This window comes from Protopterus annectens, chromosome 1.part0, assembly GCF_019279795.1.
Source record: "Protopterus annectens isolate FY-2018-M chromosome 1.part0, PAN1.0, whole genome shotgun sequence".
NCBI lineage: Eukaryota > Metazoa > Chordata > Ceratodontiformes > Protopteridae > Protopterus > Protopterus annectens.
The window spans coordinates 1289283067-1289300546 of record NC_056725.1 but is presented as its reverse complement, the minus strand read 5'-3'; the positions used below and the strand labels follow the sequence as shown (position 1 = coordinate 1289300546).

The window sequence follows — 17480 nt, the reverse complement described above, 5'->3', positions numbered from 1 at the left end:
AGAAAATGAATATTTGAATGAATTCATTTTAAGGGAAGTAGTTCCCAAAGGACTTAGATTGTATAAATTTCCTAACAATGTGCAATGTGATTCTGAGTTTTACAATGAGCTTATTGAATTATTTAACAAATGTGGCTTGGACATGTTGAGATTAATGATTAGAGAAAATATAAGGTGTCAGGAAATGTTACAAAAAGAAATAGAGGAGCTAGACCAGTATATTAAGATGGACTTAATATTTAGCATTGAGGAGGAGAAGGCTAAATATTTTGGTTTAAGAGAAGAAATTGACAAAAAAAAATGTGATGAATTGGTAAATAGGAAAATGAACAAACTGGAAAGGGACATAAGGGAATATAATAACAAAACAAGTTATCCCAAACCTCAACACAAATACATCAGAACAGATGGATATAATAATGACATTGCCCCTGAGGAAAATGAAGGGAATGTTAGTATGTGTTATGAAGATTGTCAGGAATATGATAGGGAATACCCTCCTTTGCGTAGATCAGAGAGATTGCTTAATAAGAAGGGTCAACAGGATACACATTTTCAAATGAGAGGGGGGAGAAGGGGAGGGGAGATACTAAAGTACCAGCACCCAGCCCACCCTTCCAAGAATGCTTAAGTGAATATGAAATTTTGATTGATGGAAATAAGAATATATATAACAATTTTACTATATAGAACTTTAGTAACACAGTGATAAAAAAGGAGCATTTCATATTACTTTCCAAAGGTTTTAAGTTCATCCCATACAAAAAGGGTGATATTTCCAGGAGTCTACTAGATATTAAGATGTTTTTGAGAAAGGTAAACTTAAACATCTTGTTACCAAAGAAACAGGATACAGGGATGGGAGAATTTAAATGAAAGGACTTAGATTGTATAAATTTCCTAACAATGTGCAGATTTATTTTACAATGAGCTTATTGAATTATTTAACAAATGCTTGGACATGTTGAGATTAATGATTAGAGAAAATATAAGGTGTCAGGAAATGTTACAAAAAGAAATAGAGGAGCTAGACCAGTATATTAAGATGGACTTAATATTTAGCATTGAGGAGGAGAAGGCTAAATATTTTGGTTTAAGAGAAGAAATTGACAAAAAAAAATGTGATGAATTGGTAAATAGGAAAATGAACAAACTGGAAAGGGACATAAGGGAATATAATAACAAAACAAGTTATCCCAAACCTCAACACAAATACATCAGAACAGATGGATATAATAATGACATTGCCCCTGAGGAAAATGAAGGGAATGTTAGTATGTGTTATGAAGATTGTCAGGAATATGATAAATACCCTCAACTGCGTAGATCAGAGAGATTGCTTAATAAGAAGGGTCAACAGGATACACATTTTCAAATGAGAGGGGGGAGAAGGGGGAGGGGGAGATACTAAAGTACCACCACCCAGCCCACCCTTCCGTTAGCGAAAGTGAATATGAAATTTTGATTGATGGAAATAAGAATATATATAACAATTTTACTATATAGAACTTTAGTAACACAGTGATAAAAAAGGAGCATTTCATATTACTTTCCAAAGGTTTTAAGTTCATCCCATACAAAAAGGGTGATATTTCCAGGAGTCTACTAGATATTAAGATGTTTTTGAGAAAGGTAAACTTAAACATCTTGTTACCAAAGAAACAGGATACAGGGATGGGAGAATTTAAATGCAAAAGTACTTTTAATCCACCCTTACACCCTCAACTGAAAAATCTAGAAAGGGTGTTGGAACTTCAAATTAGGAAAGAACAGAACAAGATGTGGGGTAGGGGGAACCTAAGTAACAAAGAAAAGGAATTATTATATGAGTTGAATGGAGATAGGAATCTTAGGGTTATGAAACCAGACAAAGGGGGTGGAGTGGTATTTATGGAAAATATAACATATGAAGGTAAGACGCATACTATACTATGGGACGATACCAGATATATGAATGTCTCCTTAAATGAGATAAACATTGCATATAGCAAAATAGATTATAGTTTAAAAGAATTGTTATATGAGGAATTGATAGACCATAATACTTATCTTTATTTGAAGGGTGACAAACCTAAAACACCCACCATTTTTGGTATACTCAAGATCCATAAATGTGAAAGGGACCCCCCCACTTAGACCCATTGTATCAGCAGAAGGGTCTAAAACTTATGGTATGGCTAAATATGTTGACCAAAAATTAAAAAATCTTTGGCTTAACAAAAACACAGTACTAAGCCACTCCTGGGATTTACTAAGAGAAGTTTCAGATGAACTATATCATGACAATCTTTTATTTGTTACAGTAGACATAATTGATCTTTTTTCATCCATACCCTACAAAGAAGGGATGGAGATGTTGGAAGAAGTAGTCTACGATGATAAGATATTAACACAAAATGAAAAATTAGTTTGCACATGGTTAATGGATTTAATTTAAAAAAATTATTTTATATATTTTAATGGTGAATTTTACAAACAAATGCAGGGGGTAGCAATGGGAGCAGCTTGTGCTCCCACCTACGCCAATCTAGTTTTAATTAAGTGGGAGGAAAAATATATATTTAATACAAATTTTAAAGATTGTTGGACATTATATCGTAGGTTTCTTGACGACATAATGATTTTTTGGACTGCAGGTGAAGATAGATTGAAAGAATTTATGACCTACATTAACAACACAACCAAATTTTTAAAGTTTATGCATAATATTTCTGAACACAAATTGGTATATCTAGATATTGAAATATATAAAAAAGGCTCACATTTTGAAAGTAGGATATATAGAAAACCGACTTTTTGTAATTCCTTTCTACATTATGAAAGTGCACATCATACGCGCTGTAAGAAGAATATTGTCAAGGGACAATTTGTGAGGGGTAGCAGAATGACAAGTGCAGAAAATGATTTTTTAATGGAATGTGAGCTACTTCAAAGGATGTTTTTGGAGAGAGGGTACCCATTGAATTTTATAACTAGGTTTAGAGAAGAAGTGGTTAAAGGAAGGTCAAACAAGTTCAAACCTATTATGAATAACAGGGACAATTTTGATAAAGTTAATAAAGACGATCAGGGGGACAAATTTGAGCAAGCCTTAATATTGGAATATAATGGTGTAAACAATTATGTTAAAAGGATATTTTTGAAAGAATGGCAACGATTCATGTCTATTTCTGACATAGGGAATCTGGCCAATATTTCACACAAAATAATTTATAAAAATTCTAGCAGTATTAAGGGCATTTTAGAGAATAAATACGGAGGAATGAATAACAAGGGGAGACAGGGTACCTATAAATGTGGCCGATGTAATCAATGTCCATATATTCTTAACACAGAGAGGTATTACTTGGGGAGTAGGAATAGGTGGATTTGCAATACAGAATATTATAATTGTGAATCCAAGGGGATAATATATTTAGCCATCTGTAAATTATGTGGGTCCTTTTATGTGAGCAAGTCCGAGAGGAAGCTTAAAAAAAGGATATATGAACACACCTATGAAATATTAGCAAGGAAAGAAACTAATGCCCTATTTAAACACAGTGAAGAATGTAATGAAGCCACATATGGATTTATGGTATTAGAACAAGTTAAGTTTAATATTAGGGGGGGTCCTTGGGAAGATATGATTGAGTTTAGAGAGTTATGGTGGCAAATAACTCTCCGAGCAGACCCAGGTTTAAATGAATCTATTACCATTAAACCTTTATTAAAATTAAGGGCAGCTAAGCTTTAAAGTTTGAAGAAGTCATATGTAAAGCGGCCACCAGATGGCACCAGTTTACAAGGATTGTTAAGAAACTAGATTTAAAATAAACACATACAACATATTAAATGTATAAGCAATTAAAAATGTCAAGTTTTTAAAGTTTTAACTTTAAGTAACAAAAAGTTTTTATAATATTTATATGTTGAATTTTATTATGGAAGAAAATTGTGTTATTTTTCTGTTGAAATGGTTTACGAGATGATGTCCCTTTTGTCAGTATTTTATGTGAATGGTTCTTTAAAATTTTATTTAACTAGTATAATAAGCGTTCATTTACTTAATTGGTTTACTATAAACATGGTTCCTTCATTTGAAATGCTGATTATCTGAGGAAGTCTATGTAATAAGACGAAAACGCTGTGGTGAATACTTAAGGCGTTAATGTTTTTTACGTTGGCGTGGTTTGAGTTTTTATATTTTGGACAATAAATTCGGTTGTGGAAAATATCCTGGTCTCTCATTTTGCATCTTGGGCAGGCAAATGCAAAGCCACCAAGTATAACAACAAGACACAAACAGGAAGGGAGGGTGGGGACCAATACTAAAGCTATTAGCCTACAGATGGTAAACACTACAGAAAGCCACAAAATGAAAGTTTTTAAACAGATAAAGGAGCAAAGAGACTCTACAAAATGCTTTTAACTGCAAACAAATCAGATACCCATGCAGATACTAAAGCTATTAACCTACAGACAGTAAATACTACAGAAAGCCAAAAAATGAAAGTTTTCAAACAGATAAAGAAGTAAAGAGACACTACAGAATGCTTTTAACTGGAAACAAATCAGTTACCCGTGCAGATACTAAAACTATTAGCCTACATACAGTAAACACTACAGAAAGCCACAAAATGAAAGTTTTTAAACAGATAAAGGAGCAAAGAGACTCTACAGAATGCTTTTAACTGGAAACAAATCAGATACCCATGCAGATACTAAAGCTATTAGCCTACAGCCATTAAACACTACAGAAAGCCACAAAATTAAAGTTTTGAAATAGATAAAGGAGCAAAGAGCCTCTACAGAATGTTTTTAACTGCAAACAAATCAGTTACCCATACAGATTAGTTAGTAGCAATAAAATACACTAAAAATTCTGCAGCAGGCAATAAAAACTGTTATATATAAATTGCTAGAAACAATAATCAGTATAAATAATCTAAAAAAAGGATACTTATATATCTCAGCTCTGAGTTGTAGTCAACGCCCCTCCCCCACTCTGCTCAGTGTGTATAGACAGAAATCCTCTCAACGTTAGGGCATAAATACCAGAAGATACAACCTTAGACACCTTTTTTTTTTTTTCTAAAAAGCACAAATAATCAGCCCCCACTAGCCAGCAGCCAATTAACACAATCTAGCCAAGGTAAAGAAAGGCTTCTGCTAATTCAAGATGGCCTTTTCATGTGCTTTGAACAATCACTGTAGAAACAAACAGGCCTCTGAGCTAGGACAATACTAAAGCTATTAGCCTACAGACAGTAAACACTACAGAAAGCCACAAAATGAAAGTTTTTAAAAAGATAAAGGAGCAAAAAGACTCTACAGAATGCTTGTAACTGCAAACAAATCAGTTACCCATACAGATTAGTTATTAGCAATAAAATACACAAACAACTCTGCAGCAGGCAATAAAAAGTGCTATATATAAATTGCTAGAAACAATAATCAGTATAAATAATCCAAAAAAAAGGATACTTATATATCTGAGCTCTGAGTTGTAGTCAACGCCCCTCCTTCACTCTGCTCAGTGTATATAGACAGAAATCCTCTCAACGTTAGGGCTTAAATACCAGAAGATACAACCTTAGACAACTTTCTATATATATTTTTTTAAACGCATAAAGAACCAGCCCCCACTAGCCAGGAGCCAATTAACATAATCTAGCCAAGGTAAAGAAAGGCTTCTGCTAATTCAAGATGGACTGTTCATGTGCTTTGAACAATCACTGTAGAAACAAACAGGCATCTGAACTTGGACAATACTAAAGCTATTAGCCTACAGACAGTAAACACTACAGAAAGCCACAAAATGAAAGTTTTTAAACAGATAAAGGCGCAAAGAGCCTCTACAGAATGTTTTTAACTGGAAACAAATCAGTTACCCGTACAGATTAGTTAATAGCAATAAAATACATTAAAAATTCTGCAGCAGGCTAAAAAAAAGCGCTATATATAAATTGCTAAAAACAATAATCAGTATAAATAATCCAAAAAAAAGGATACTTATATATCTCAGCTCTGAGTTTTAGTCAATGCCCCCGCCTCCACTCTGCTCAGTGTGTACAGACAGAAATCCGTTAATTTAGTTATTACTTGAACTACAAGAAGACAAATTTTGCAAAGAAAGGATTTTGTTTGTATAGACTAGAAAATATTTATTAGTATGATAATTGTATAACACAGTCATTTCTTCTACAATATTAACAGCACATACAAGATGAATGAACTCAGCCAACACACTCTAGTCAGAGCTTTGGCTGAAAAAGTGGTCTGGGTTAAATTAACAAGTGAATAATTAGCACATAGTCTAATGAAAGGTGACCAGTTTTATTCTGTATACATTACTATATAAACCACATATATGCTTTCACTTATTAAGTAGCAATTTATCAAAGCACACATCACCATAAACTATATGTGCTGTATCCATCTGTAACAGTATACATGCTTTGTTTAATGAAGCTTGATGTGAATGATCGGAAATTATGTTTAAACTTCCTTTCAGTTGTTACATTTTTACGTGTGTGCAGCTTCTACCTTTGAGGGTAAGCTAAAATTCTGTTGCCTAAAGAAATTTCACATGCTATTAGTTAAACTGCAACTTTAAATGTCATCAGAATATGTCTGGGCCTACCATTAACAATGGTCTTGCTGTTCCTAATCAATTTTTATATGGGTTGCAAGCAATCCAATCCACTCTGTCAATTTTATTTGAGCGTAAATAATACAACCATCTCCTTTTACCTTTTTAAGAGCTCCAATATCTATCTTTGTGATCTACCAATTCTTCCTTTAACAATTCTGACTCCAATTCCAAATTAACATTTTGGTCATTGAGATCCATGCCACATGACTTTACATGCTCAATGACTGTAGCATGCAAGTTCATCACCTATACCACTTCTGAATTTCACTCGTTCAATAGAGTTATAAAACTATCCAGTTTCTCCTTAATCACTTTAAATGCAGCCAGGACTTCCTTCCATGCACAGTTTCAGAAAAGTCCTACCCATTTAAGTCTACATTTTCAGAAACATCAGCCACCACCCTGGCTTCCTTGTTCACTTTCATATAGTCAGTAATCACATATAATTTCTTAATTGAAATCAGATGCTTTTCAAACTTCCTCATGGGTCATTTACTAATTTTTGCAAAGGGAACATCTCCAAAGCAAGGCTACTTCTTTATTAAACATATACAACTAACTATTAAACAACATTTTCAAAGAAACAATAAGAGATGTACCCATTCACGGTAAAATTATCACAAAAAGCTGGAGATAAGCACTTTTTGATGGAGCATTTCAGTATAAGACAGTGTTGATCACGGCTTTGCTAAACCTTAATAACAGACAATCTGCATTATCTTATGAGTAATACAAGATTAGAATTCTCATGCATGTAAAAAGGAGAGTTTTTTTTAGTTTTACTCTTAATGCTGAAGGGAGACCAAGTAGAAACATAACTGTGGCATTTATGTGATACTGTGGACTATATAAGAACAGAATATACAAGAAAGCTACTTGAAAATACATTTGGAGTTGTAAAGTTGACATTACTTTGTGTTTGAAAAAAACAATGGCATGGCATTCAAATTGTAGAGGTACTATGTGTTCCTACTACCAACCTAAACAATGTTATTTTTGTAGAGAAAATTGACACATTGTTAAATACTGTAAGAAAAATAAACATGATGTGAGAAATGTGATGAAGTGGGTCACAGTTATAAACATGTAAGCCTGAATGTGAAAAGTGTTATAAAATTGGTTGTTTCTTGTTTAACTGTGCAGTACAGGTGGTACAGAAGACAAGTAGATGAAGACCAGTAAGTGGGAGAAACTGAAAAGATACCTGAAGTTCAGGATAGTGTGGAAAATGGGAAGAAGATGGAGAGAGTGACTGTTACTGAGAAAATGAATCTAGATTTTTAGGATGATAACAGATATTCACGATCTTGAGGGGGTACATGGAGTGTTTGTACCTGGCAGGACTGTTCCAGCATCAGGGGAAGAGGAGGAAGAAGGGAATCCATAGGAATGAAGAGAAGGGTGAAGTATAAGAAAGAGCAAATAGGAGGAAAAGGAAACTAAAACCAAAAATGACAATGTTAAAAGATATTTTTACCCTTGTTCTTCACTGCTGACTCTGAACATTAACACCACTAAAATACTATAAACCAGTTGAATGTAGTTCAATGCTTAAAATGCTTCAAGGCTTATTGTGCCTGCTTATTTGAACTATTTCTTTCTGAAATTGGTGTGCCTTGTTGCTGTACCATAGACCAGATTCAGGCCTGTGTAATCTAGCTTTGTTTGTATACCCTGAGCACTGACCCAGGCCATCTTTTTTTGGAGAAGGTTCCCCTGCACCCTAGTGGCAGGAGTGTGCAGTTAGAACTTGTCTGATTTAAGACTGCTGCAACAGGGCTAAGTTTTGAGATTTTTTTCTGGTTAATTGGGTAACTTGTTTAAATCAGTTTGTTCATTTTCTATTGTTTTATATATAAAAAATGCACTTTATTCATCTGCTTTTACTGCATTTGAGTTTCTTTCTTCTTTATTACTAGGGGCATTGACTACAACTCTGATCTGAGATATATAACAATAAGTATCCTTTTCTGTGCATTTAAAGTGTTTTTTTTTATTGTATCTGCTTTATTTTCTGAAAAAAAAAAAAAAAAACAATATACTTGTTTCCCGCCTTTCTAAGCTAGTATAGTCCAGTTTTCAGGTTAGTGCTGAATTCAGGGCTGTGTTACAAATCTCTGTGTTTGCCCATACCTTACTTGGATAGAAGGAAGTTTCTCTGTTCACCTGTGAGAGAGGGGAGCTTTGAGCAGCCTATCTGTCCCTGGAAGAGTGGTATCAGCCCAGAAATTAGTAGTTTATTGGCCATTTAGGGCTAATTTCTATCTCTTTCATTTCCCTGCTATAAAAAATGCATTTGCCCATTTTTGCGAGCCAAGCAATGCCAGTTAGCTAGGGTATAACTATTCCCGGCTCCACAAAGTCTCCTCTTCAATTTTTCCCTTGGAACTAGACAAACTTTCAACTTAAGTACTCAAGCCATTCATTTCTCGGCCCGGCACTTGCTCAAAACCCATAGCAAGCAGTTATAAACACTAGCAATAGACCCCCCCTATACTGTACAGAAGGACAAGGCTCTCTATTCAACCTTACCAGCCAATCAGTAAAACAGCTCACTGTACCTATCCAGGCAAGTCCAAAGGGCAGTTTCAGATGTCCAGTCCAACTGGTGAATTTGGGCATTTTGAGCCAATGTTACAACTGCATCATGTACACAGACAACCCTCTCCTCCTAACACCAAAAACTAATACATTCAAGAGATGCAATTATACAACCAAACTGGAAGCCAAGCTCTCTCAACCCAAGACTGGATCAGACAGTCAAGAGGAGAAGGGAAATACTTGCATCACACCACCAGTCTCACATAGACCCATTAAACCAGCACTGGTAAAAAACACACATAAATACATGAAAACATACTCGGAGGCTCTAAATAAAAATCTGCAAAAGCAACAGAGACCTCAAAAGCAGACATCCAAGCAACCTCCACCCCCCAACACAAACCATGAAACACATACTTCAATAAACCAGTGTGCCATGCAATCATAGGCCTTAAGGCAAAATAACATACCCAACACACTAGTAACATACCCAACACACTAGTAATAGGAGACGCTATAGTCAGGCACACCGACGTCCCACTCACTAGGCTGAATAAGGAGAAGGTTACTGTTAGCTGCCTGTTGGGTGCCAGGATCCGCCACATAACACAAGCACTCAGGTCACACCAGAACAAGTACAAATATGACTCTGTCATTGTCCATGCTGGTGTGAATGACCTGAGCCATACCTCCCTGGACTACATGAAAAGAGACATGGAAGACCTCTGTGATCATGTAGCTCAGACTGGTATGACCCTGACCCTGACTAGCATCCAGCTCTCACCAAGAATGATACCACGGTATAAAGAAAAAATTATCAATTTCAACAATTGGCTAAGTTTCTGGTGTCATTCAAAGAGGATCCAGTGTCTGTCCACCTGGGATGATATGCTCGACAAGCCATGCTGCTTCACTAGAGACAGCTTGAACCTGTCACCATTAGGATTTTGAATACTGGCCAAGCTCTTGCCACCCCCATAGTGCCTTCTTTAGGCTAGGCTCAAAAGACAAACTCACCACCATAAATAGCACCAGTAACAAAAAACTGAGGGTAATGTTACTCAATGCCAGAAGTCTAAACCTCAAAATGCACACACTCAAGGCACTCTGCAGTATGGAGAAAATCAATATATGTGCAGTAACAGAAACCTGGTTTAAGGCTCCAGAGAGCACCCCAGCACTACCAGGCTACAATTCATACCATACATTTCGGCCACAGACCTGGACTGAAACACAAAAGGCGGAGGCATATCCATATTCATCAAGGATACCCATACCTCCAGGTTAGAGGCACAGCACAATGTTTCAGAGATCATCCACTTGCAACTAACAACGGGCAAAACTGCAATTCAAATTTTAGCTTGCTACAGATCACCCACCATGTCCCAGGACCCCCATTCCATGTTTCTGGAAACATAAAAGTCCTACCAAACACCCTAATATTGGGTGATTTCAATTACCCAAACATTAACTGGGAGAGCTACTCAAGTACTATCTCCCTTGCCCAACATTTCCTAGAATTTATAAACTCAAATGCCCTGGATCAACTGGTCAACACTCTCACCAGAGATGACAACATATTGGACCTGGTCATCACCAACATGGATGACCAGTGTTCCACACCGGAGGTCAAACCCTCACTGGTTAGATCTGACCATAAACAAATCACTCTGGATATCCACATTCCGCCCCTACCCCCGGACAAGGAAACCATGGTGAAAAACTTTTCAAAAGCAAACTTCAAGTTACTTAAGACCGAGGTGGAAAGTTTCAAAGCCCCCATGCTAAAGGATAACGCTGTCCAAGCTGCAAAATCCTTTACTAATGCATTCTACAGGCACCTACAAGAATGCATGGATTGTGCTATCCCAAGCAAAACCAAGACTCACTCCTCCAAGAAATGGAAACCAGTCTGGTGGACCCCTGCCATAAACAAGCTATACAATGGAAGGAGGAAACTAGTGCAGAAAATAGTAAAATCCCAAGAAGGGAAGACATCCCTGATCAGTATCAGCAAGAAACTATGATCCCTCATAAAATCATCCAAGGCGAGCTTCGAAAGAAAAATTGCCAAGGACTCCAAAGATAATCACAAGGCATTCTTTAGCTATGTCAAGAATCTAAGTGGCAATTCTCAGATCTATGTACCCATAGAGTGGCGCACAGCAATGGTTATTTCACTCCACAAAGGTGGAGCCACAACAGACCCCGGGAACTATTGCCCTATAAGCCTGACTAGCTTGGTCTGCAAGGCTATGGAGCCCATCATCATGGAACTCATTAACAGAGACATTGGGAACCTCCAAACACTGGACCCAACCCAGTTTGGCTTTGTTCATAGTAGATCATGCCTCCTAAACCTGGTGGACTTCTTTGAAACAGTTACCAAGGCTATAGATGAGGGAGAGGTGGTACACACAGCCTACTTAGACCTCGCAATGGCCGTCGACACCATTCCCCATTCTGGTATTATAGACAACCTCACCAGCCTGAAAATAACCCCCTACATCACAAGATGGGTTGCCAACTGGCTCACGGACAGAACCCATATGGTAAGAGTTGCGGGAGCTAGGTCCGACTCTAAACTGGTTACAAGTGGCGTTCCCCAGGGCTAAGTCCTAGTACCCCTCCGTGTTCGGCAACACTTCTCAGAGGAACAGGCAAGCACAGGAGGACTATGGCTAACCAAGTTCGCAGATGACTGCAAACTAGGGGCTGTAACTGACTCTCCGGCTGACACAGACATCCTCCAAAAGGGTCTCACTGAGATGCATACCTGGTGTCAAAATCATGGCCTCAAGCTAAATGCCAAAAAGTGCATAGTCATTCCCTTTGGAAAAAACAAAGTACCCACAAACTACCACATAGGTGGTAGTCCCCTAAATACGGAAGACGTAATAAGGGATCTGGGGACCCAAGTAGGTAGTAATCTCTCCTTTGATAATCACATTGCCAATGTGGTTAGAAAATCCTTCTATGTGGCCCACCTAATCACAAAAGAGTTCACATCCAGATCAAAAGAGGTCATTGGGCCCCTCTACTCATCACTCATCAGACCCATCATAGAGTACAATGCCCCATTTGGGATGTACCTTACAAGACACGTACAACAGCTGGAAAGACCACAGAAGTACCTCACCAAGAGGATCACTGGCCTCAAACAGATGTCCTATGCAGCTCAACTGAAGAAACTCCAGCTGTACTCGGTTGCATACTGCCTACTCAGAGGTGATCTCTGCTTGACATACAAGGCCATGTCCGACCCAGAATTGATGGACATGCTCCACCTAAAGAAAATTATATCCCCTCAAACCACACACTCTAGGGATCTAAACCTCACCACAACAATAAATAGGACATGCTGGAGGGATAGATTCCTGTCCCAGAGACTTCCCATGTCTTGGAACAAGATTCCAATCTACATTAGGCAGAGCTCCTCGCTAACACTCTTCAAGAGAAACCTTGACGAGTGGATGGGAAACAGGAAGTTTACCCCGGGGATCACTTCAGTGGCTCTGCTGGACAGAGGCACAGGGAACTAATCTAAGGGGGCGGCAAAAGCCAACACATTCTGGCTAGGCTTATAAATGCCTTTGGACAGATATCCTAGTACCTACCTATGAACCTAAAACAAAAATGTAATGCAGTGTTTTCAGTATATATGGCATATTTTGAAACATGGCAGTGTAAAATAGTAACCTGATTAAGAGATATTATTTTATGGTCTTTTGGCAATGAGGAGTTTCCTGAGTGTCAATTATTATTTTTTATTTGTTTTCTCATAAGGATATGCAGGTTGTTAAACATATTATAGTGGTAGAGGTATGAATACTGCTAATAGCTAATTGCTTCCTCGGTGAGTTTCTGTACATGATATGTAACATGAAAATGAGTATTAAACAGAAAAAAAAAATCAATTCTTTGAAACACTAAAATATATTTGCTGATGAACGTTCATACTGGATTGGCAGGAGACTTTAATTTTGAGTTAAGAAAATATCTAAGTTGTCTATAAGTAGAAGGAAAAATATAGACATTGTTAGGAAAACAGACATGTTTATAATGGAAAATCAGGATTTTACAGATAAAAATAACTATTTTGATGAGTGTTGAGAGCTTTCTGTCAAAATGGCATTTGGGAAAGGAAGGGAGGTACTACTGGCTGGTTCAGAAGAAAGATAAAGCAAAAAGTACACTGATGTAGGTTTACCTATAGGATAAATAAAGACAGTTTTGTAGAAGGTACACAGTTCATCAGCATCAGGGGAATATGGTTTGAGTTATAATTTTTATACTAATATGTCAGCCAGCCAAAAGAGTTTGTTGAGGAATATATTTCAAGAAATATAATGGGTAAAAATAAATAATCCCCAATTTCTTTTCAGGGATTGTAAAGGTTATTTGGAAATGGAGTAATAAAACTGATTTAAAAATGGTAGTATCTACTTCTGTTTAATGTTGCTAACATTGATTACAAAATACTAACTTAAATATTTCAGTTTAGATTTTCAAAACGGATGAAATTTTGAAAAAATAGACATATAAGATGGAAAAAGAAAAGCAGTTGCAGTAGCTTTTGGAACTTGTAAGAGAAATATTGGTTGAAAAAACAAGTAATCTCCGTGGTATCCCCGAAGTCTCAAAACAACCCACTAAAGTGTAGTGGGTCTAAAAACAAAACAGTGTAAGAAACTTCTCTGTGTGGAAGATTTTCAGTCCATATATTTTCAGTCCATATATCTTCCACACAGACAAGTTTCTTACACTATCTTCCACACAGAGAAGTTTCTTACACTGTTTAGAAATATTGGTTGAAATACATAACAGATGGGTGGGTATCTTGGTTATAAGAGGCATCTTAAAGATGTTTTACAGTGTAGCTCATAAACAAATGTTACAGTTTATGAAAGTGTATGTTTTTGATGAGAAATGCAGGAACTTTATGTCAATATTGTAAAAGGACTTTATCCAGTTTATCCAGGATATGTAACTGAGTGTTATTTAATTTAGTATGATAATGATTCATGCTGAAATGCAGAGGCAAGTTTTGATTAATGGAGCAGAATAGGAAATTAAGAAGCAGGCAATGTGTTGTTGATGTATGCACACACACACACACACACACACACACACACACATGTATATGTATATATTCCACAAATAGCAGCGAAGATAATCCGGGCAAATACTCTGCTTAAAACAAAAATCAACTCAAAGCACATAAATTAAGCAGAGTAACTCAACAGCTGCGTTCGAAGTCAAACAAGATTTATTGATAGATGTAAGTGCTTTTGCAGTTCCACAAACTGCTTCATAAGATGTTAAAACTCAGATCTTAAACCACCATTTAGATACCATCAGCAACAATTAATCAATCAAGACTTAAAGAATACACATTTAAAAAACATCATTAAACAGAACAATATTAGGCAAGAAACTATTAAAAAAAAACAATAAAAAATATGTACATTCAAATGCAATGAATACAAATATAGGTGTTATGTTAATCTAAGTATAACTAAAAATAAATATTCATCTACATAAGGGTCTAAATTTTAATATAGGCTTTAAGGGAACTTTATCATTTAACCCCCTCCCTTTATTGGCTCCCATTCTAATAATCCATCGGGTCTCCCTTTCTTCTTGTCTTATTGATAATGTCCCCTAGCCTTTCACTTTCCTCTACCTTTTCAATGACTAAAAATGTAAAATAGTTCTTGTTACCATGATTCATAACATGTTTGGCTAATGCATTCATAGAAATTTGCCTAGCTATATTATATTGATCCTCCCTTATTTGGTCTCTAAATTTACAATTAGTTTTCTCTATATAAAAAGACCGACATTCTACACAATACACAAGATAAACTAAATGCATAATGTTACTATCAGTATCCATTTTAACTAATTAACCTCGAGTACCTTCTCAAAGTGCCTCTGTGCTTACATCTGAGCGCGATGTGAGAAGGTAGAAATTGTATGGAGTTACAGCCGAGTCCCTTCCACAAGCATATCTAACTTTACAGCAGTATTGTAGCTCCACTTTTAAAAAATTATTTGAAAAAGTACTTGAAAATTTTCAGTTATTTTCTCTACTTACATTTCATTGTGGAGTTACATGATGTTCACATTTCACTTTTTTTGAGAAAATCGGTTGTGTATACAAGTAATCTTAGTAAGCCGATTCTCTATGCATTGCAAAGAACAAGTGGTGGCTGCCAATCGGATTATTTTATGTCAAGCCGCCACTTGCATAACACTTCGACCCCCAATCTAAGTTTTCTTTGATCTGTCCAGATAAATACAGGATTCAGCAGTAGCAATTCCCTTTCATCTTTCTGATATTTTCACTTTATTGCTACTGGATCCTGCAATTTATTTGGACAGAACATCCATTCCCGTGTGTCTGCCGGTTTCTGAGTTTTGGAATACAAGAGATACTGCCATGATCTGACAAGACGGCAGAGTAGAAATAAGCAAGCAAAGTACAGCTGCAACGCTGTCCATCTCCAGAGTAGAGGTGAATTGTCTACTGGTAGTGCTAGCTCGGGAGAATTGTGCCTGATAATGGGCTGCAATTTTGCTTTTCTGTTACTGCTACACTTCGTTCTGCAAAGTCTGTATTATTAGCAAGTATGTCCAGATTTATTATACTGAAAGGTTGAGAGCTACGATCTTGTCCCTGCTTGGGTAATGTGTGTCTGTGTGTGTGTGTGTGTGTGTGTGTCTGTGTGTGTGTGTGTGTGTGTGTGTGTGTGTGTGTGTGTGTGTGTGTGTGCATGTGCGTGTGTGTGTGTGTGTGTGAGAAAGAGAGACAGAAAGTAAGGAATGATAGTGATCCCTGGCAGCAGCAATCTCAAAATCATAAGGCACACAACTGGAGAATGAAAAATAAATGCTTTTTCCTGTTTATCCCCCAGCCAACTGTAGCATTTGTGGATCCTTCATACATTCATGTATGAATGATAAGGGCCCTCTCCCTCCCAGTTGTTGGCTTCATGGGTGTCTAATGGCCACAAAATGACAATGTACACATACACACACACACACACACACACACACACACACACACACACACACACACACACACACACACACACACACACACACACACACACACACACACACACACACACACACACACACACACACACACACACACACACACACACACACACACACACACACACACACACACACACACACACACACACTCATTGAAACGTGTGAGTTGAAATTCTGTTTGAAGACCTATGTTGGGGAAGTACAAAACATCCATTTTTTTAGCATCTTTCTTTAGGGACTTCACCTACTGCAGCATCAAAACAAATATGTAGTGCTTGTACTTCACCATCCAAGTAAATGTGTATATCACTGCCCATATCACACAAGGGACAGTAGTTCTTGTGTGAGGCTGGAGCACTGTTACCTTAGAATGACTCTCTGAACCAAAAGCATTGCCACAAATTCTTTACAAACTGCTGAAAGCAGAGAGGCCTGAATAAAGTCTTATTCATACCTCAGTGTACTGATGAAGAACACAATGTATATTTGGATTATTACCTGCTTTCTTTTTCCTGAACAAGAATGCAGATAGAATAAGGATGACGACCACAATTATAGCAATGGCTATATACATGATGTATTTTCCTCGAGCTCCTCCATCACCATCTGTTGCAAAAATGCACAAAACATTAATAAAAGAGAAAAAAATGGTTTCTACAAGTTATGAGCTTGTGACTTCTTTAGACTATATGTACAATAAAAAATGACTGAAAATGAGTAGACAGTGCTCATAATGAAAATATATAAGTAAAAATATATACATATTATAAAAAATAATTAATAAATCATTAATGACCACTAGTTGCAGACAGTAAGATAAATGTGTTCTCAAAAGGGGTCAATAGTGAGATAAGGCGAGTTGATCACCTGATCATGTAACAATCCAAATAAATTAATTATACATCATCCATTTTACTACAGAATGTCTTTAAATTCATTTTTTCCTCCATGTCTGCCAGTCACAAACCCATCATTACTATTGTTGAGCTCATTTGCTGTCCCACTACTCAACACAAGTATCCCAAGCACAAAGGCAAGGGCTGGCCAAAGGAGGCTATGATCCATGCAGCCACAGAAGTATTTATAGCCTTGCTCACCTCATAACAGATGATGTGGTCAATGATGGTGGTTCTAGTTTTACGCCCCAAGACAACCCATGCTGGCTGATTTGAGACCATGTTTATTGTAAAGGCTAACCATGTCCTCCCACTGCATTCCTACACTAATGCTAATGAGT

At 36.8% G+C, this 17480-nt stretch overlaps 1 protein-coding gene across 2 annotated transcripts in view; it reads right to left on the bottom strand.

Moving 5' to 3' along the window:
- The window catches only part of LOC122797624 (class I histocompatibility antigen, F10 alpha chain-like), a 609100-nt gene that overhangs the window by 46023 nt on the left and 545597 nt on the right, over positions 1-17480 (bottom strand). For both annotated transcript variants that reach the window (XM_044066180.1, XM_044066172.1), the window contains exon 5: positions 16742-16849. In XM_044066180.1, coding sequence (XP_043922115.1) covers positions 16742-16849 — 108 coding nt within the window. The remainder of the gene's footprint in view (positions 1-16741; positions 16850-17480) is intronic.